Source organism: Heteronotia binoei, chromosome 10, assembly GCF_032191835.1.
Source record: "Heteronotia binoei isolate CCM8104 ecotype False Entrance Well chromosome 10, APGP_CSIRO_Hbin_v1, whole genome shotgun sequence".
NCBI lineage: Eukaryota > Metazoa > Chordata > Lepidosauria > Squamata > Gekkonidae > Heteronotia > Heteronotia binoei.
Genome location: NC_083232.1, coordinates 105,122,582 through 105,144,946, shown reverse-complemented (window position 1 = coordinate 105,144,946; position 22,365 = coordinate 105,122,582). Strand labels below are relative to the sequence as shown.

At 49.4% G+C, this 22,365-nt stretch overlaps 1 protein-coding gene across 1 annotated transcript in view; it reads left to right on the top strand.

Annotated features, from left to right (window-relative positions):
• Positions 1–15,736, top strand: part of LOC132578045 (albumin-like) — a 49,881-nt gene extending 34,145 nt beyond the window's left edge. Inside the window, exons 12-15 of the mRNA XM_060247869.1 lie at positions 948–1,168; positions 4,208–4,340; positions 5,292–5,337; positions 15,589–15,736. Of these exons, the coding sequence (XP_060103852.1) occupies positions 948–1,168; positions 4,208–4,340; positions 5,292–5,333 (396 nt within the window). The 3' untranslated portion in view covers positions 5,334–5,337; positions 15,589–15,736. The remainder of the gene's footprint in view (positions 1–947; positions 1,169–4,207; positions 4,341–5,291; positions 5,338–15,588) is intronic.
• The last annotated feature ends 6,629 nt before the right edge of the window (positions 15,737–22,365 follow it).

The following is a 22,365-nucleotide window of genomic DNA, read 5'->3' as shown; positions in this document are numbered from 1 at the left end:
GTGGTACCTCTCTGGTGATGGGGCAAACTCTAGGGGTTGAGGCCAGTTTTACTATAGGGACATGCCCAAAAACCAGGTTGTCGCTCCTGACATCACTGACATGATGATGACTCTTCTGGGTGACATCAGCACATCATGCATTGCCCCACCCACTCCTGGAACTTCCCCCCCACCCCCCACCAGTGCAATGAGGGGACTGAGCAGCCCTGCCTATGTTGCTACAAAGACATCTGGATCCCAGTACAGGTTACTAGGAACAGCTGATATTTAGGCCATTCCACCTGGACCGCCTGAGCACAGGAAACGATGCAAGAGCTGCTGAGTACTCCTGCCCTTTGCTATTCAGACAACTGAGCTTTGGGGGGGGGGATCTCCTCCTCAACCCCCCCCCCCCCCGGCTGCACAATGGTCCCACCACAGGGAAACCTCCCAATGTTGCCCCAGGCCCAGGGCGCTCTCCACAGAGGCCTGCCTCTCTGCCAGCCACCCACCCACAACTCCTGCCCTCCCTCCCTCCCTAGAGGGTGCCTCACCCAGTTCTACTAGCAGTGTGGAACAGCTGAAAGCCCAGAATGGGAGGCCCTGCCATCCCCACTCAGTTCTGAAGGGGACTGGCTAATCACCCTCCACATAGGTCCTCGGAGGGCTGGGCAGGCAAGTCACACTCTGGCCTCCTGGGATGAGGCATAGGAATTGCTCAGCCCCGCCCGGCCCCCACGGAAGCCTCCTGGTCCATCAGCCCCCCCCCCACTTCTAGGGAGTGTGAAGGAGCTTCTCTTGATTCGCTCTGGTGGGGGGGGACTTTATAAAACAAAAGCTAACAGGAGACATGCTACCAATATTGCCTGTGATAAGGTTAAGAACTCTTCCTCGAAACGCGTTATGCTATTTGCATTTGAATCTATTTGTCAGTTTTGCAACCAAAATGTCTCCCTCTTTCCATCAAGACGGTCACTGTGTTGGTAAATATCTGTATGCGGCATGGAGAACACCCCATAAACAGCAAAATCTGCCAGTGCTGCAGCAGCAGCTACGCTTTCTTGCGGGAGTGCTTCAGTGCCATCGGCGTAGATGACGGATACTCTCCTGCCCCCTACAGCCCGGAATTATTCTCCTTCCATGAAGATCTATGCACAGATAACTCTGATACGGAAACAACAAAGCGCAAGTAAGGGCTGCAGCCAGGGACTGGGCTGGTGGTGTGGCTGAATGGCCACAGCATGCAGGCATGGAGCCTCATTTGCCACCCCAACACAAAAAGGGAAAACTCTCCGTGGAAAATGCAATTTTAACTTGTTGTGAATAAAAGTATCAAAATACAATACGAAAACGAATAATATCAGTACATATCACCAAGTTAAAACCTCAAGTTACTCAATGCTCCTACTGCCCTTATATGGCTGAAAGCCACTAAATTACATTCAGTCCAGTATTAAAAGTAGGTGGTCCAATGGAGAACTGGTCCGCTTTGCAAGCCTTTTCGGATATCAAATCCTTCTTCCAGGGACCATTCTTATAAGTATTGTACAGTTTCCCAGGTCCAGTAGTAACAAAAGAATTCCTAGCTTTCTCTAATTAGCACGCATAATAGTGGGAACACCATAGTAAGTACTATCATCAGCAATGCAGGCGCCTGGAAGATGGATTTGAGATCCGAAAAGGCTTGCAAAGTGGACCGGTTCTCCATTGGACCACCTACTTTTAATATTGGACTGAATGTAATTTAGTGGCTTTCAGCCACATAAGGACAGTAGGAGCATTGATTAACTTATGAGGTGATATGTATAACTTGGTGATATGTACTGATAATATTCGTTTTGTATTTTGATATTTATTATTCACAACAAGTTAAAATTGCATTTTCCAGGGAGAGTTTTTTCTTTTTGTTGTGGCCATGTGTCTCTTCCGTGGTCCCGTTTACATTGTGGCAACCCCAACACATGGCAGCAGAGGCCCTCTGTTTCCCTCAGCCTGCTGTCTCCCTTTTGCCCGCCCCCCTCCTGGGCTGTTGCTTCTTCAGGCCCATATTGGATCTGACTCTCAACCCCGATCAAGTGAATCCAGAGAATTCACTTGATCTGCTGCAGCTCTGAAATACTTGGGCTCCCAAAGACAGCTTTGGAACAGGCCTGCATCGGGGCAGGGGGGGTGGGGGGGCTTCTTCTTCTTCTGGAATGGGAACTTTGCTACTTTATTTCGGAGGGGGGAGGCTGAGGCAATTTGCCACACTTCTCTGCAAAGTTGTGTCATGTTGCTCACCAGAATCCTTAGCATTTTGTTTGAAGACCTCTTTTGAAAGAGGTGTAAGATTACACTAAATCAGTGATATTATAAGACTTGTCCTCAAGCACAAGGAAGGAAATCTTATACATAGTTGAGTGAAAATAGGATAACTGCTTATTTGAGCCTTATGCAACTGCTTCATGCATGGATGGGGACAGACGGTCTGGAAGGGGTGAACAGAACTGGTTTTGCTCCTGCACGCTGCATGCTGCACCCTGGAAAGGGCCTGGGCATGGGAGGCCAGGAGGAAGAGATGGGCCAGGCTGTCTGATGCCTGGTTGAGGCCAAGGAACCCTGGCTGGCGACCCAGAGGGCTGTCAGGAAAGAAGGAAGCTGGAAGCTCCTTCAAGGAGCTGTGGTCACGGGAAGAACTCCAGGCCACAGCAGAGTGTTCTCGTATTGAGCAATGCAATGTTTTCTGCAGTCCTTCCCACTGGCCAGGGCCTGCTGGTACACCCCTCCCCCCCCCAGCCTGTGTCCTGGCAGCAGCCCCAGCTTCACACCCAGCCTCACACTCCCTCACATCTGGCAATACCCAGAGGAGCTCAAGAGACAAGGCTCCCGTTTGTTTGCCTGTAGTGGAAGACCTTCAGGCAATTGCAGACCTTGCCCCCGATGCTCACTGGGCTGGCCAGCAGAAATGGGGGGCCAAGAGAAGGGTGTGGTCATCCCAGGGAGAAAATGACAGAAAGGAGAACAAGGCCTTATCTACTCACAGGAAGGTCTGACCAGAGTTCTTGACAATTTCTAGAGCTACCCCTTGCCGCTAGTTCTAGGAAAACGGCATGGTATGGCAGACTTCCCCACGCATCTCCTAGAATTCTTCATGTGAAATCAATTGAAACTAACTACTGCAATAGTGATTGGCAAAGTCTAACAGAGATCCAAGCTGAGAACTTGAAAGTAATGCTGCATCCAAGTTTGAATTCTATAGTTCCCCCCTCCTCCCCCAACGGTGAAATCTTCACTAGTAAATCCCAACACAATTCTAGCAATTTGAGGAGTGGAGGTTTTTTAAATCTCTTAGCTGTTATCCTAGAGCAGCTTAGCTGAAAATCAGCTCAAGAAACCCAGTGGGCTTTACTTTCCAGTGAAGAGTAGCAGTTTGTGCAGTTTGTGCCCCGTGGCCCTGGACAGAGGCATTGCTGGTGAGTGGAGGAATCTTCCTTGTGAAGGCCACCTCAGAGTCGGCCTTCCAAGATGGTCACCTGATTCAAGCCCTCATCCCCTCCTTCCCATGATCTCCAGCAGGACCTCAGAAGATGAAAGATCTACCTTGGGCTTCAGAGGCTCCAGCTCACCTGCTGAGAGGCCAGCACACCTGAAGGGCAGGCACTGAAAGGAGGAGTTCCACAGGCTCTGGGGAGGGGGAAGGGGGGAGAACACCACAGCACATTTTCTCTTCTTGTCCTTCCCCTTGTGGGTTTGGCAAATCCTTGGATTACTTTTGGGGGAAGGGTTTTTGCATCTTTTTAAAGCAGTTTTTAAACAGCTTTTATTGACTTTGTTGGAAAAGACAAAGAGGAAGACAAGAAGACCCTGAAGGGGGTGGCAAGAAGACAATTAGGATGTTCAGGGTAATTCCTTGTCTGTCTCCAGATTGCTACTTTTAGGGCAGTTTCCTCTTCCTTCTCGGGAAGTTCCACACTCAGTTTCCTCTCTCTCCCAGCCAGAGATACAGTCTGGCCTCTTATCTTTGTCTCTCCTCTTGTCTGTCAAGTATGTTAGTTTCTGAGTAAATTTTTATCTACTATTTAGTCGGGCTGTGCACCCTTGCCGTATTAATGGCTTTGCCAGCAGACCTCAGTGTTGAGAATCAGCACAGAAAATCTTCCCTCTCTCTAATCCCACAAAGGGGGTTTGGCTTCAAGGGGCACCTTTGCCTCATTACTGAACCTGCAACTAACTTTTGGTCTCCCTGCAGGCTGCTTGTCAACTTGGTTAAATGCAAGCCTAACATCACAGCTGAACAACTGAATACTACTCTCGCTGATTTTAATGGAGTAAAGGATAAATGTTGCCAAGCTGAAAATCATGAGCAGTGCTTTCATGAAGAGGTACGCTTTAGAAAACAAAACCCCCACCTATCCCATGTACACAGGCCCAGGCAGGCCGCTGTGTTGGTCTGAGGCAATAGAACAAAGTTGGAGTCCAGGAGCACCTTGAAGACCAACAGTTCTATTCAGGCTGTGAGCTTTTGTGTGCTAAAAGCCCACTTCACCAGACAATGAAATGGGGTACGGTTATAGCAGTGCTACATATAGCTTGTGGTTAAGCATTCTAAATAGTACAAAGTTAGAATCCACTGGCAAGATAGTGAAATTAACAAACTGAAGGAATAACAGTTTGGTCTGGATAGTAAAGTTGCCTGGGAAAGCAGCAAAAGGCAACAACCATGTCGGAATTGGAGAATGGCCATCAATGTTAATTACACTGTTTCTCCTCAATCCTGGGCTAAACTGAGACCATCTTTTTCTCCGAGGTGTTTCTACCCACCCAACAACCAATATACTTTTTAACATGCAGTGTAGCATTATAAATATCACCCCAGTTTGCCCATACAAAAAAAATGCATTAGAAGACAGTGGAAGATGGGTTTAGCATGTAATGAGATAAACAGCCAGTATCCCTTGTTCCAGTTTGTCAATACAAAAAAGACATTATCCTGATACACTCTTCTAAAAGAGAAATACACTGGAGTAAGTGGCTGTGGCTCTGCCTGGTGAGAATGGGATTAGCATGATTGCGAACATGAGGACTGAGCATTTGACACCTCAACTTGCCTTGTGCGGAGTGAGCCGCTCCCTGGCTCTCTTCAGGGATCGGCACCAAGTGACTTGGATGCCTGCTCCACCACCTATTTTTCTACAAAACGACCCCTGCTTGCAGGTAACTGAAAATCATAAAAGTGACTAGAATTGGCATGACTGAATTATCAGCTGAAGAGATGTGTCTGGCTAACGTTTTACTTAGTAAACCTTTTACTTACTTAGTGTCTTTTCTTTTAGGGTCCCAAACTGGTTGAACGGAGTCAAGCTGCTCTGAGCTGAAAAGGTCAGCTGAAAAACAACACCTGGTTGTGCCTGGCCCCTCCCCCCTCCCCCCTTGGGACTTGCTAGCGAAACCCCTGGGACTTGTTAGGATGTGAGGCCATTCCGGCACTGTGCCAGTCTAGTGCCATGACCTCCGTGCTCCTTGGAATTACCAGTGCTCATATTTAAAAAGTAAGCCTTTTAATTGCAGAGATCGAAGGGCTGGATAAATACTTCCCCTATTTTAAAGAAGTTGGGAATTCAGGTGAACATCCCGCCAGCTCAGAGCTGCCTCTCCAGTTCTGCTCTCTGTGCCCCTCCCTTCAGAGGGGAGGCAGGTGACAGTTAGAGAAGGGCCTTTTCAGCAGTGGCCCCTCGCCTGTGGAATGCCCTTCCCCTTCAGGCTCTCTTGGTGCTGAGGTTGCTTTCTCTTGGCACCAGGCCAAAATGTTTCTGTTCACCTAGGCTCTTAATTTATTATTGTTCAGTTGCACTCTTTGCGACCCCCTGGACCAAGACCGCCAGGCCCTCCTGTCTTCCACCATCCTCCGAAGTCTGCTCAAGTTCATGTTAGTTGCATCAGTAACGATGTCCAGCCATCTCATCTTTTGCCGTCCCCTTCTTCTTTTGCCTTCTGTTTTTCCCAGCATCAGGGGCTTCTCCAGGGAGTGCTCCCTTCTCATTTGGTGGCCAAAGGATTTGAGCTTCAGCATCTGACCTTCCAGGGAACAGTCTGGGTTGATTTCCCTTAGGACTGACTGATTGCATGGCTCTTAATTAACAGGATCTTAATAGGAACACATTTTAATAGTGTGTTTTTAGCCTGAAAGTTGTTCATTCAAGCAGTCAGTGATCTGTTTGTATCATCCCAGATGATCTTCTCCTGTATGGCTGGAGAGATACTGACAGAGCCTCACTTAACATTGTTGTTGGGCAACAGGGAGCGGAGTATTGGGGTTTTATGTCACATCTCCCAGTTCTGCAGCTTCTCAAAAATCCCTGACTCAGAAATGTGGGGTTAATTGGCCTGAACCCTGGACCCCTCCCCTTGGGTGGGACGGGAACATGCCAGATGCTGGAGCAGCAGGGGAGGACCTCCCAGGGCTGCAGTGGGAACCCTCCATACCTCCCACCCCCACATCGGCCCATCTCTGTGCCCTCAAAAGTCCCCCCCCCCAAGCTGCAGTGGGAACCCTCCATCCCATCTCTGTGCCCTCTGAAGTCCCCCCCCCCAAGCTCTTTTCTCCCAGGGCTGCAGTGGGAGCCCTCTCTGCCTCCCCCACATTGGCCCACCTCTGTGCCCTCTGAAGTCCCCCTCCCCAAGCTTTCTTCTCCCAGGGCTACAGTGTGAACCCTCTGTCCCTCCCAGCCTCCCCCACATTGGCCCACTTCTGTGCCCTCTGAAGTCCCCCCCCCAAGCTTTCTTCTCCCAGGGCTACAGTATGAACCCTCCGTCCCTCCCTGCCTCCCCCACATTGGCCCACCTCTGTGTCCCCTGAAGTCCCCCCCCCCAAGCTCTCTTCTCCCAGGGCTGCAGTGGGAACTCTCCCTCCCTGCCTCCCCCACAACGGCCCACCTCTGTGCCCTCTGAAGTCCCCCCCAAGATCTCTTTTCCCAGGGCAGCAGTGGGAACCCTCCCTCCCTCTGTTCCTCACTGCCTCCCCAACATCAGCTCACCTTTGTGCCATCTGAAGTCACCAGGTCTGGATGGCATACATCCAAGAGTTCTGAAAGAACTCAAAGTTGAACTTGTGGATCTTCTGACAAAAATATGTAATCTTTCATTGAAATCTGCCTCCGTTCCTGAGGACTGGAAGGTAGCAAATGTCACCCCCATCTTTAAAAATGGTTCCAGAGGAGATCCAGGAAATTACAGACCAGTCAGTCTGACTTCAATACCGGGAAAGTTGGTAGAAACCATTATCAAGGACAGAATGAGTAGGCACATTGATGAACACGAGTTATTGAGGAAGATTCAGCATGAGTTCTGTAAGGAGAGATCTTGCCTCACTAACCTGTTACATTTCTTTGAGGGGGTGAACAAACATGTGGACAAAGGAGACCCGATAGATGTTGTTTACCTTGACTTCCAGAAAGCTTTTGATAAAGTTCCTCATCAAAGACTTCTTAGAAAGCTCGAGAGTCATGGAGTAAAAGGACCGGTCCTCTTGTAGATCAAAAACTGGCTAATTAATAGGAAGCAGAGAATGAGTATAAATGGGCAGTCTTCGCAGTGGAGGACGAAGCAGTGGGGCGCCGCAGGGCTCAGTACTGGGCCCCATGCTCTTTAACTTGTTCATAAATGATTTGGAGTTGGGAGTAAGCAGTGAAGTGGCCACGTTTGCAGATGACACTAAATTGTTCAGGGTGGTGAGAACCAGGGAGGATTGTGAGGCACTCCAAAGGGATCTGTTGAGGCTGGGTGAGTGGGCGTCAACATGGCGGATGACGTTCAATGTGGCCAAGTGCAAAGTAATGCACATTGGGGCCAAGAATCCCAGCTACAAATACAAGTTGATGGGTTGTGCACTGGCGGAGACTGACTGAGAGAGAGATTTTGGGGTCGTGGTAGATAACTCACTGAAAATGTCAAGACAGTGTGCGATTGCAATAAAAAAGGCGAACGCCATGCTGGGAATTATTAGGAAGGGAATTGAAAACAAATTAGCCAGTATCATAATGCCCCTGTATAAATCGATGGTGCAGTCTCATTTGGAATACTATGTACAATTCTGGTCACCACACCTCAAAAAGGATATTATAGCATTGGAAAAAGTGCAGAAAAGGGCAACTAGAATGATTAAAGGGTTAGAACACTTTCCCTATGAAGAAAGGTTAAAACGCTTGTGGCTCTTTAGCTTGGAGAAACGTCGACTGCGGGGTGACATGATAGAGGTTTACAAGATAATGCATGGGATGGAGAAAGTAGAGAAAGAAGTACTTTTCTCCCTTTCTCACAATACAAGAACTTATGAGCATTCAATGAAATTGCTGAGCAGTCAGGTTAAAACGTATAAAAGGAAGTGCTTCTTCACCCAAAGGGTGATTAACGTGTGGAATTCACTGCCACAGGAGATGGTGGCGGCTACAAGCATAGCCAGCTTCAAGAGGAGGTTAGATAAAAATATGGTGCAGAGGTCCATCAGTGGCTATTAGCCACAGTGTGTGTGTGTATATATATGTATATAATTTTTTTGGTCACTGTGTGACACAGAGTGTTGGACTGGATGGGCAATTGGCCTGATCCAACATGGCTTCTCTTATGTTCTTATGAAGTCCCCCCCAAGCTCTCTTCTCGCAGGTCTGCAGTGGGAAACCTCCGTCCCTCCCTCCCCCACATCGGCCTATCTCTGTGACCCCCCGAAGCCCCCCCCAAACTCTCATCTCCCAGGGCTGTAGTAGGAACCCTCCGTCCCTCCCTGCCTCCCCCACATTGGCCCACCTCTGTGCGCATCGAAGTCCCCCCCAAGCTCTCTTCTCCCAGGGCTGCAGTGGGAACCCTCCATCCCTCCCTGCCTCCCCCATATTGGCCCACCTCTGTGCCCTCTTAAGTCCCCCCCCCCAAACTCTCTTCTCCCAGGGCTGCAGTGGGAACCCTCCATCCCCCACATTGGCCCACCTCTGTGCCCCCCGAAGTCCCCCCCAAGCTCTTATCTCCCAGGGCTGCAGTGGGAACCCACCGTCCATAGCTGCCTCCCCCACATCGGCCCACCTCTGTGCCCCTCGAAGTCCCCCCAAAAATCTTATCTCCCAGGGCTGCAGTGGGAACCCTCTGTCCCTCCCTGCCTCCCCCACATCGGCCCACCTCTGTGCGCCTTGAAGTCCCCCCAAAAATCTTATCTCTCAGGGCTGCAGTGGGAACCCTCCGTCCCTCCCTGCCTCCTCCACATCGGCCCACCTCTGTGCCCCCCGAAGTCCCACCCAAGCGCTCATCTCCTAGGGCTGCTGTGGGAACCCTCTGTCCCTCCCCCTCATCGGCCCACCTCTGTGACCTCCAAAGTCCCCCCCCCGCAGCTCTCTTCTCCCAGGGCTGCAGTGGGAACCCTCCGTTCCTTCCTTCCTCTCTGCCTGTCAAGCAAGCAGATCTCAAAGTAACCAGTCCTTGAGTTGAAACAAAGTATGGTTTTATTGATAATCCATGTGCTTCTATTGAGCCAAGAATTGGAACTGATACAGAGTAACAGTAAAATGCATGCTTAAAGGTGGCACATCAAAGGTTCCCTAAACATTGCTACAATTACTAAACATTTCTCTATTCATGTGTGACAGTTCACACGGTTCCCTTCTTTATCTCCTCTGTGGTTAGCCTTCCTGGGTCCAGGCTCTGCCTGGGAAATTGTCCCTGGAGGCTTTATCTTCAAAGAGCGCATTCCTGCATTTGTTAGTAAAAGCAAAAGATGTGCGAAAGAGGCGCCGGCTAATTCTCTACTTTGATGTGCCTCAGCTTTGGTTTAGGGTTAGTAACATTTACTGTATGGCAGTTATATTCTGATAAACGTAGACAGTCATAGTAAGATAAAACATTGCTTGACATACTGCCCCCCCTAAGCTCCTGCTCGGGGTTTGTCTGGGTGCAGTAGATAAAATCTTTTGAGAAGAAGAAGATATTGGATTTATATCCCGCCCTCCACTCCGAAGAGTCTCAGAGCGGCTCACAATCTCCTTTACCTTCCTCCCCCACAACAGACACCCTGTGAGGTGGGTGGGGCTGGAGAGGGCTCTCACAGCAGCTGCCCTTTCAAGGACAACCCCTGCCAGAGCTATGGCTGACCCAAGGCCATTCCAGCAGGTGCAAGTGGAGGAGTGGGGAATCAAACCCGGTTCTCCCAGATAAGAGTCCGCACACTTAACCACTACACCAAACTGGGGGCCCTAAGGATTTTACCCATTCATCACAGCTAGGGGGGAAATATTTCCAACAGACTAAGTAATATAGTACCCCCTCTTCTTCTTGGCATCCAACACCTCCTGGACCTCATGGTGACTCTGACCCTTCACTTGAATAGGTTTGGGCTCTGGAGGACGGGAGTGCCAGCTCGTAGCCCCCGGATCTTTCTGAAGAAGGCTGCAATGAAAAACAGGGTGAATTTTACTAAACAGTTTAGGCAGCTCTAACTCCACTGTCACTTTATTGATCACCTGTTTTATCTTGCATGGCCCCAAGTATTTGTAGGCTAGCTTTTTGGATGTTTGTGGCAACGGTAAGTTCTTGGTAGATAAAAATACTGTCTCTCCCACTTTGAATTCCCACTCCGGAGAGTGCTTTTTGTCAAAGTGTGCTTTGTAATCCCTTTTTGCCATTTCCGGGTTGTCTTGGATTACAGCCTATCCTTTTCCCAACGTCTCCCACCACTGCTGGCAAGAAGTGGGGGGTTGGGCTCCACTGTTGCTGGGTAACAGTGGAAAGGGTTCCCCCTCATAGCCATTTACAATTTTAAATGGTGTTGTTTTGGTGGAGCTGTGGAGGCTATTATTGTACCCATATTCAGTAAATGGCAGTAACTCCACCCAGTTGGACTGCTGGTAGTTAACATAGCACCGTAAATATTGTTCTAGAAGGGCGTTCACTTGTTCCGTCTGTCTGTCCGTTTGGGGGTGATATGCAGAGCTTAGCCCTTGTTCCATGCCTGTTAGCTTGCAAAACTCCCGCCAGAAGTTGGCAACGAACTGTGGCCCACGGTCGCTAATCACCTTGTCCAGGAATGAGTGTACTTTAACAATGTCTTGAAAGAACAAATAGGCCAGCTTCTTTGCAGTGGGCAGTTTTTTGCAGGGGATAAAGTGGGCTTGCTTTGAAAAGGTGTCCACCACTACTAATATCACAGTTCGTCCCTGGGACACCGGTAATTCCACTATGAAATCCATAGAGACTAGTGACCAAGGGCGTTCAGCCATGGGGGTTGGCTGGAGGAGACCTGGTGTCCCCCCCCCCCTTTTCTTTGCCATTATGCACACCAGGCAGGTAGCCACGAATTCTGAAATGTCCTTTTTCATGTGTTTCCACCAGAACTGCCTGTTGGCTAAGTGCAGGGTTTTTACGTATCCAAAGTGGGCGGACAGTTTGTTACAGTGGCAGTGCTGTAAAACCTCCCTGCGCAGAGTTTTGGGACATACAGTTTATCATCATAATACCAAAACCCTCCTGCCCCTTTTGTAAGTCCTTCTGGTCTCCCTTCGCCCTTGTGCTCCGTTTCCTTCATCAATCTATTGCCCCCCATGGCTCAGGCGCTCTAGACTTTTTCTCCGATCGTGTGGTCACCGCGCCTGCTATGGCGCTAGGGGGGATGATAGAGTCCACCACCTCCTCCTTTTGACTCTCGTGCTGGAGCAGCCTTGATACCGCATCAGCTAAAAAGTTTTTCGACCTGGGAATATGCTTGAGAGTAAAGTCAAACTTTGCAAAGAACCCGGCCCACCGAATCTGTTTTTTGGTCAATTCCCTATGCCTGGTAAGCGCTTCTAGGTTCTTGTGGTCAGTCCAGATTTCAAATGGCACCCTTGCTCCTTCGAGCCAGGACCGCCATGTTTTCAATGCAAAAGTCACTGCAAACGCTTCCTTGTCCCACACTGACCAGTTGCGCTGTTCCTGCGAGAATTTTTTAGAGATATAGCCGCACAGTCTTAACCTCCCCACTGAGTCTTTTTGCATTAATATGGCTCCTACAGCCATGTCAGAAGCATCACATTGGACCACAAAGGGTTTAAGCTCGTCGGGATGAGCTAACACCGGTTCACTTGTAAATAAGCGTTTGAGTCGTTCGAAGGCTTTTTGGCAAGTAGGGGTCCAAACTAATTTTGCCCCCGGTTTTTTTCGCTTCGGGCCCCTTTCCTTTAGTCTTTAGCAAGTCTGTTAGGGGCAACATCACCTGGGCGAACCCCTGAATGAAGCCCCTATAGAAATTGGCGAACCCGATGAAAGATTGTAGCTGTCTACGTGTCCTTGGGGGTTCCCAATCTAGCACGGCTTGTATCTTGGCAGGGTCCATCGCCAACCCCTTCCCAGAGACACAAAACCCCAAATAGTTGAGTTCTGATTGGTGGAACTCACACTTCGACAGTTTGGCATACAGTTTATGTTCATACAAGGTAGTGAGCACCTTTCTCACCAGTTGTACGTGGGAGTCTAGGTCTTTTGAATAAATAATGGTGTCATCCAGGTACATGACCACCCCCTTGTACAAGTACTCTCTCAAGACCTCATTTATAAAGTTCATGAATACTCCCAGGGCCCTTTGTAGTCCAAAAGGCATCACTAAGAACTCAAACTGTCCCATGGGAGTGTTAAACGCCGTCTTCCACTTGTCCCCCTCTTTGATTCGTACTCTAAAGTGGGCGTCCCTCAGGTCCAGTTTCGTGAATATGGACCCCTCCGACACCGTGCTTAACAGATCTTTGATCAGGGGGATGGGGTAGGCATTGGACATCAAGATCCCATTTATCCCCCGAAAGATGGTGCAAAGTCTAAGGCTCCCATCCTTCTTTTTCCTGAACAGGATGGGGGCAGCATGTGGGGCGGTGGCCGGTCTAATGAAGCCTCTTTTTAAATTCTTGTCTATGAATTTCCTTAGTTCCGCTTTTTCTGCCCACCCCATAGAGTACAGTTTGGGTAGGTCCTGGCCAGGGATAAGTTCGGTGTTCCGGTGTGGGGGGAGCTCATTCGCCTCCTCCTCGCTAAACACCCTGCGCAAGTCCTGGTACTCCCTGGGGATGGATTGAACCTCTTCCATGGATACACACATTCTTTCATTCCTGGGGGGGCAGATTAGGTCCCCAGTCCCCCAGCCAATGATGTTGTGTGCACCTTTTGTCAGTAAAGTCTATGGTTTGATCCCCCCATTGTATGTCCGGCTGGTGCTTGGCTAACCATCCGACTCCCAGTACTACATCAAAAAGTAAAAAGCAAAAGCACTTACGACCCGTGGGGGGCTTGGTGGTTCCCCCCTGGGACCGATCCTTTCTTCGGCTCTGCTTTGCCCCCTGACCGAGCCTCACGTCCCCCCTTTCTCCCTTGCTGCAGTTGGCGCTGGAGGGCCATTCGCTTCATGTTGGTGTCCACCTCACCGGCTAGTTGCACCCATCCCACGAGAGTTGTGGGGCAGGCTTGCTGAAGGGCCCGATCCAGGAGGCTGGCATTCAAGCCCCGCTGGTAAGCCTCGATCTTCATCATCTCACTCCAGCCTCGAATTTTGGCGCATTGTGCTCAGAAGTTGGCCGTGTATTCGCGCACTGATTTCGACCCCTGGTGCATATCTCTTAGGGCCGTGATGGCCCGAGTCTCTTGGAGGGGGTCCTCATTCTGGACTAGTAGGGCTTGTAGGAACCCAGCCACACTGTCGAGTTCGGGACCCCATGTCTCGTAAAGGCTCACATACCAACATATGTCAGCTCCCTTTAACTTGGAGCTGAGATAGTCCACTCGGCTGAAGTCATATGGGAACGTGTTCCCCCAATAGTGCATGTAGCTATTGGCTTGGATGGTGAAATATTCCACCTTCTCCAGGTCACTGTCGAAGGTGGCGTCTAGCTCCCGGCCTCTCCCATTGTCTCGTGGCCCGGGGAATGCTGGTGCTGGCGCTGGAACCCCGGTTGGGGCTGGGATCACTGGAACCGCTGGTGGGCTGAAGCTGCTGGTGCCGCTGGCAGAGCTGGTGGTGCTGGAGGAGTCATGCAGTAACAGCCGGTTGATTTGCCTCTGCATCTCTCGCGCCATGAAGGTGGCGTTCACTTGGATCTCATCCCGCAGTTCTCGGGCCATGGCTGCCATCTCTCCCCTTACGGTCTTTAGGACTCCCTTTTCTTTCGGGGGACCCCCGTCTTCCTCCTCTGAGTCCAACCCATCCCCCTCGTCGGATCGCGGTCCTCCCCGTTCTTCCTTGTCTCGGATGGGGCATTTGTCCCCGTGTTCTCCAGGGTTCCCTCTCTTCCCTCCTTTCATGGGCCTCATCAGGAAGGTCTCGTGGTGTGCTGGAGCTTCATCCATCAGGGTGGTGGAGGTGCGGGGCTCCCACTTCCGAGGGGTGATGAACAGCTCCTGGATGTGTAGTGGGGACCCATGGCCCCCAACTCTCCGAGCCCCGACGATGTGCCAGGTGGGAGTCTTTACTTCTACTCCTTCAAAGGGATCAGTAGGTTCTCTGTTATCCGGAACTTTTTCAGCCATCTGGCTTAAAAGTTGCCAGTGCAGATAAACTCTATTAATGGATCAGTTCCAAAATGTCAAGCAAGCAGTTCTCAAAGTAACCAATCCTTGAGTTGAAACAAAGTATGGTTTTATTGATAATCCATGTGCTTCTATTGAGCCAAGAATTGGAACTGATACAGAGTAACAGTAAAATGCATGCTTAAAGGTGGCACATCAAAGGTTCCCTAAACATTGCTACAATTACTAAACATTTCTGTATTCATGTGTGAAAGTTCACATGGTTCCCTTCTTTATCTCCTCTGTGGTTATTCTTCCTGGGTCCAGGCTCTGCCTGGGAAATTGTCCCTGGAGGCTTTATCTTCAAAGAGCGCATTCCTGTATTTGTTAGTAAAAGCGAAGAGGTGTGAAAGAGGCGCCGGCTAATTCTCTACTTTGATGTGCCTCAGCTTTGGTTTAGTAACAGTTACAGTATGGCAGTTATAGTCTGATAAACATAGACAGTCATACTAAGATAAAACATTACTTGACACTGCCTCCCCCTCATCAGCCCACCTCTGTGCCCTCCAAGGTCCCCCCCCCAAGCTCTCTTCTCCCAGGGCTGCAGTGGGAACCCTCCATTCCTCCCTGCCTCCCCCACATCGGCCCACCTCTGTGCCCTCCAAAGTCCCCCCCAAGCTCTCATCTCCCAGGGCTGCAGTGGGAACCCTCTGTCCCTCCCCCTCATTGGCCCACCTCTGTGACCTCCAAAGTCCCTCCCCCAGCTCTCTTCTCCCAGGGCTGCACTGGGGACCCTCTGTCCCTTCCTTCCTCTCTGCCTCCCCCACATCTGCCCACCTCTGTGCCCTCCAAGGTGCCCCCCAAGCTCTCTTCTCCCAGGATTGCAGTGGGAACCCTCTGTCCCTCCTTGCCTCCCCCACATCAGCCCACCTCTGTGCCCTCCAAAGTCCCCCCGCCAAAGCTCTCTTCTCCCGGGGCTGAAGTGGGAACCTTCCATCCCTCCCTCCCTTCCCCACATCGGCCCACCTCTGTGCCCTCTGAAGTCCCCCTGCAAGGTCTCTTCTCCAAGGGCTTCATTGCTTGTTCATGTTTTGTGCTCCTAAAGTAATCCTTTGCTCTTGTCTTCCCATCTAGTCCTGCAACAGTCGAAAGGTGCGAACCGAGTCCAGGATACCCCACATCATGGCTTCCCTGTCAGGTGTCAACCTTGTGACTCAGAGGGCATGAAATGATTCTTGCTGGAACCATCTCTCATGATCTTTAATAAAGCTTTGAAGCTAAACTCCCCCTTGTGGCAACTCATTGACTGAGCTAAAAGACATGCTGGTGGGGGGGGGGGGCGGGGCGGAGGAGAAGGCTTCAAGTGTGCTGGTGCCTGTCCTGCTCCGCGAGACACAGTGCGGGTGGCCCGGGGTGGTGGACAGGGGTGGTGGTGGCTTTGCAGCTCTTCCTACCAATCCTGCCCTTCCTGCCTGGCTTTCTTGTGGCCTCGAAGCCCAGGGTCCTGGCAGAACTGGATGGTTTGCACCTTACAGCGGTAGAAAAAAGGGTGTTTGGTAACAGCCTTGCTAACCTAACAAGGAGGGCTTTAAACTAAATTGTATGTGGGAGCGAGACAATAATTCAAAGCCTCGTATGATGCCAGAAACTGGGGATAAGAACACTAAAGACTTGCAGAGAGTAGCGCATACGCTAGGTAATGTTAACTTGTAGGTATGTATGGAAACTAAACCCTCAGGATGCATAAAACATGGACTCCGATGTCTCTACACTAATGCACAGAGAATGGGAAACAAACAGGAGGAACTGGAAGTCCTAATACAGGAAGGAGACTATGACATAGTAGGCCTTACTGAAACTTGGTGGAATTACACTCACAACTGGAATATTAGGATTCAGGGGTACAACTTATTTAAAAGGGACAGGCAAATGAGAAAGGGCGGAGACGTAGCAGTATATGTGAAGGAGGTATATACTTGTGAGGAAATATGTGAATCTGAGCATGGCAGTGCAGCTGAGAGTCTCTGGGTAAAAATAAAAGGAGTAAGAAAAAACAGTGCTATTATTGTGGGGGTTTGCTATAGACCACCAAGCCAGGCAGAGGACTTGGATGAGATACTCCTACAACAGATACTCCTACAACAACAACAGTTCTTCAAGAGAAGGGATACAGTGATCATGGGAGATTTCAATTACGCAGACATTTGTTGGAAGTCCAACTCTGCTAAAAATGAAAAGTTTAATAGATTCCTGATTTGTATTGCTGACAATTTCTTTTTCCAGAAAGTGAAGAAGCAAACAAGGGGATCTGCTATCTTGGATTTGATTCTCACCAACAAGAAAGAATTGATTGAAGAAGTGGAAATAGTGGGCATGCTGGGCAGTAGTGACATGTGATTTTCGAATTAATAATAATAATAATAATAATTTTATTTCTATCCCGCCCTCCACGCCGAAGCAGGCTCAGGGCGGCTAACAACATCTCAATCCATACAATAAATTATACAACAGGTTTTAAAATCACATTCACTTAAAAACATTCCAATTAAAATTAACATTCCTAGTGCTACTCTATTAGGTGTAAATACTATGGCGGAATCACTTAAGGCGAATCATCAGTTGTTCAGTCAGGTAAAGGCCATCTTTAAAAGGAAGGTCTTGCAGGCCCTGCGGAACTGTTCAAGGCTTCGCAGGGCCCGCACTTCTTCCGGGAGCTGGTTCCATAGGTGTGGAGCTGCAATGGAGAAGGCTCGTGTACGGGTATTCTTTAATTTTGCCTCCTTTGGCCCGGGGATAGTTAGCTGGTTCTTCCCAGCTGACCTCAGTGCTCTCTGTGGTTCATATGGGGAGAGATGGTCCTTCAGGTAGGCAGGTCCTCGACCATTTACAGTTTTAGGGAAGGGAAAAGCTATACGTAGTCAGACTTATAGGTTGGACTTCAGAAAGGCAAACTTAGATAAACTTAGAACTAAGCTGAGTAAAATCGCATGGTCAGAAATACTTAGGAAAAAGGGGATTCAAGAGGGGTGAGAGCTTCTTAAAAGGGAAATTCTGAAAGCACAATCACAGATGATTCCTATGAGAAGAAAAAATGGAAAAAGCCTAAAGAAGCCGAAGTGGCTCCATAAACAGCTCTCTAAAGCCTTGAGAAATAAAAAAGACTTCTTTAGGAATTGGAAGGAGGGTCTTATAACCAAGGATGAATATAAATAAATCATCAGTGCTTTTAGAGAAATAGTTAGGAAAGCTAAAGCTCAGTATGAGCTTAGGCTGGCCAAAGATGCTAAAAACAAAAAAAGGGTTCAGAGTAAGAAAAAGAGCAAGGACATGGTAGGACATGGTAAGAAAGTGAAATTGTAACAGGTAATGAAAAGAAGACGGAACTGCTCAATTCCGACTTTTCCTCAGTCTTCTCTTCTGAGGGAAATGGTGCTCAACATGGCAAAAACAGAACATATAAGGAGGGTATGAAGTTCCAACCTAGGATCAGCATAGGGGTAATACATAAACACCTAGTTTCGTTAAGAAGAAGAAGAAGATATTGGATTTAAATGAAACGAAGTCCTCAGGGCCAGATGGACTGCATCCAAGGGTTCTAAAAGAGCTTGCGGATGTAATTTCTGAGCCTCTGGGTATTATTTTTGAGGATTCTTGAAGAGCAAAAGAGATGCTGGAAGACTGGAGGTGGGTGAATGTTGTCCCCATCTTTAAGAAGGGGTAAAAGGAGGATCCGGGTAACTACCGACCTGTCAGCTTGATGCCTATACCTGGAAAAGTTTTAGAACAAATCATCATTCAGTCAGTCCTGGAACATTTAGAAAGGATGCCTGTGATTACTAAGAGCAAGCATGGGTTTCTCAAGAATAAGTCATGTCAGACTAACCTGATCTTTTTTGAGAAAGTGACTACCTTGCTGGATCAGGGGAATACTGTAAACATAGTTTATCTTGTTTTTAGTAAGGCTTTTGATAAGGTTCCACATACTATCCTTGTTGACAAGTTGGTAAAATGTGGTTTTGATCCTGTTACCATTAGGTAGATCTGTAACTGGTTGACAGATCACACCCAAAGAGTGCTTGTGAATAGTTCCTCATCCTCTTGGAGAGGAGTGACAAGTGGAGTGCCTCAAGGATCTGTCCTGGGACCTGTTTTGTTCAACATCTTTATCAATGATTTGGATGAAGGAATAGAGGGAATGCTTATTAAATTTGCCGATGATACTAAATTGGGAGGGGTTGCAAATACAGTTGAAGACAGAAACAGGATGACCTTGACAGGCTGGAAAACTGGGCTAAAACCAATACAATGAATTTTAACAGGGATAAATGTAAAGTTCTTCATTTAGGTAGGAAAAATCCAATGCATGGTTATAGGATGGGGGAGACTTGTCTTAGCAGTAGTATGTACAAAAAGGATCTAGAAGTCTTAGTGGATCATACGCTAAACATGAGTTGTCAACAGTGTGATGTGGTGGCTAAAAAGGCAAATGCAATTTTGGGCTGTATCAACCGTAGTGTCCAGATCATGTGAAGTAAGACCTCACCAGGAGTATTGTGTTCAGTTTTGGGCATCAAATTTTAAGAAGGATATAGACAAGCTGGAATGGGTCCAGAGGAGGGCAACGAAGATGGTGAGGGGTCTGGAGACCAAGTCTTATGAGGAAAGGTTGAAGGAGCTGGGGATGTTTAGTCTGGAAAGGAGGCAGCTGAGAGGTGATATGATCACCATCTTCAAGGACTTGAAAGGCTGTCATCTAGAGGATGGTGTGGAATTGTTTTCTGCGGCCCCAGAAGGTAGGACCAGAACCAATGGGTTGAAATTAAATCAAAAGAGGTTCCGACTCAATATTAGGAAGAATTTCCTGACCATTAGAACAGTTCCTCAGTGTTACAGCCTTCCTCCTGGGGAGGTGGTGGGCTCTCCTTCCTTGGAGGTTTTGAAACAGAGGCTAGATGGCCATCTGACAGCAATGATGATCCTGTGAATTTAGGGGGAGTTGTTTGTGAATTTCCTGCATTGTGCAGGGGGTTGGACTAGATGACCTGGAGGTCCCTTCCAACTCTATGGTTCTCTGATTCTATGGAAGGTCTGGCATGAGTCATGTAAAGGGCCCTGGCCTAGCTGGCACCTCCCCTGCTGAAGGGCTTCCTTGCTCAGAGAGGGGGCTCAGGAGGGAGGGGAATCAGGCCTTCCTTTGGGGCTATTTGTCTTGTAAGCTGAAAGACCCACAAAGGGGAGCCTCGTAGTGCCTTTCTCCAGCTCCACATCTGTCCTGAGTCACAGGATCCTTCAATCCATGGAGCCACAGAAAGGGGCAAGCTGGGTGTGTGTGTGTGTGTGTGTAGTTTAGAAATGGGAAAACCTAGCAAGAAGGTCGTGGCTGAGGGGCCGAAGGTCCCCGGTTCAATCTGCAGCAGCCCCTCCAGTTTAAAGGGCCAGGGAAGAGGGGATGGGAAAGGCCTTTCTCTGCTGGAGACCTCCCCTCCTCCCCCCCCCCGAGAGCCTAGACCCAACTGACCTTGATGGCCTGATTCAGCAGAAGGCAGCTTGGGGGTGTTCCTCTGTGGGGGGGGAGCCCAAAGGCCTCCTCCCCTCTCAGAAGACCAAGCAGCCTCTCCAAGGAACAAGCTCCACAGCAGGCAGGGGAGCCCCCCCCCAGCACATCCTGTAGGGCTGCCAGGGGTTCCCCCCAGGGGGGTCAAGTAGGGCTGCCAGGTTTGGGTGGGGAAACTCCTGGGGATTTGGGGATGAAGCAGAAGGAGGGCAGGGACCTCAGAGCTGTCCAAAGCCATCGAGCTCCCCCACAAAGCCTCCATTTTCTCCGGGGTTGGGGAGGGCTGATCTCTCTAGTACAGAGATGAGCTGTGATTCTGAAGGATCACCAGGCCCCTCCTGGAGGCTGTTGGCATCCCCAGGTGCAAGGGACCTGTCAAGTCTGCAGATTCAATAACGAGTCCTTGTTGATAAAAGTAACTAGTTTATTAAAGTCTGGTACTTGTGGCAATGCCAGTATTGAAAGACTGAAGTTCATACAGTAGGTATCAAGCTATAAGGGATACATCAAAAGGATTCCTGAGGGAGGGGCACTATGCAGGGCACATTCACACATAGATGTTACAATTTCATTCTCAGGCTCTTTGGCCTTGAACAAGGCAGACTCCTGACTCCTACATTGCCTCTAGCCTGAGAAGGCACCGATTATCGCTTCACACTCCCATTTCCCAAAGCAATACTACATAACAAAAGGGAGGGGGTCGGTCAGAGTTTAGCTAGCAGCACTTGAATATACTTTGATTCTTTCCCAGAATGCTCTGCCTGAGCCAGAGTTATGCACAGACTTGACATACTGCCCCCCCTAAGCCGCCTCCACCCCACCCGCGGCGGGCTTTTGATTGAATTTTTTAATTAGATCAGGGGCGATGATGTCACTCTCAGCAACCCATTCCTTTTCACTGATGGGGAAGTGTTTCCACTTCACCAGATAGTGTCGGACCCCCCTTTTGATCTTATAGTCCAGGATTTCTTGGACTTAGTAATGGCTCTGGTTCCCAACTAGTACCGGCAGAGGGGCGGGTTTTCGAGGATGCCAAGTCGACGCCCCCGGGTCTCGACGAAGAAGGCTGCAATGAAATACAGGGTGGACTTTACTCAGGGCTTTAGGCAGTTCCAGTTCTACTGTCACTGAGTTTATAACCCTTTTGATTTTGAATGGCCCTAGGAACTTGTAGGCTAGTTTTCTTGAGGGCTGGTTAAGAGGTAGGTTCTTGGTTGACACAAACACTGAGTCCCCCACCTTGAAATCCCAGGCTGGGACATGAGCCTTATCGTACTGTTTCTTATAGGCCTCTTTGGCAGCCTCTAAGTTTTCCTGAATGATTTTCCAGCTGCCGCTCGGTCCCTGCCACCATTGTTCAAAACTAGAAGGGTCGGTAGGCGGCTCCCCCCCTGGCAGGAGAGGCATGGGTTTCCCTTCATACCCATACATGGTGGAAAATGGGGAGGCCTTGGTGAACTTGTGTACACTGTTATAGTACCCGTACTCGGCGAAGGGGAGGAGGTCTACCCAGTCGGATTGGCGGTGGTTGATGAAGCAGCGCAGGTACTGCTCCAGCACCCCGTTCACTCTCTCTGTCTGTCCGTCCGTCTGGGGGTGATAGGCAGAACTCAACCCCTGCTCAATTCCGACCAATTTGCAAAACTCCCGCCAGAAGGTGGCAACGAACTGCGGCCCCCGGTCGCTAATGACCTTGTCAGGGAATGAGTGAAGTTTGACCACGTGATCGAAGAATAGAGTGGCTAACTTCTTTGCCGTGGGGAGTTGAGCACATGGGATGAAATGAGCCTGCTTTGAAAAAGTATCTACCACCACCAATATGACTGTTTTCCCATGGGAGGGGGGTAATTCCACAATGAAGTCCATGGACACCACCGACCAGGGTCGCTTGGCTGTCTCCAGTGGCTGCAGGAGTCCCGGAGGTTCCCCCCCCTTCTTTTTGCCATGATACAAATGGGGCAGCTGGCCACGTACTCCGACACGTCCTTTTTTAAGGAGGGCCACCAGAACTGTCGGTTGATTAGGTGTAGAGTTTTGACGTAGCCAAAGTGGCCAGCTAATTTGTTAGAGTGGCAGAACTGCAGAATTTCCCCCCTTAGACTTTCTGGTACATAAAGTTTGGTGCCTTTGTACCACAGCCCATCGCTTCCCTTCAGAACCCCCTCTGGCCGTCCCTCCCCCTCCTTTTCCATCTCCGCGGCCAGCTTTTCTCTCCCCAAGCCCTCCAGATCCCGTTTCTTCTGGGAGCGGGTTGTTACCATGGCTGCCACCTGGGAGGGGGGAATCATTGACTCAACGACTTCCTCTTTTTGGCTCTCATGCTGCGGCAGCCAGGAGAGGTCGTCGGCTAAGAAGTT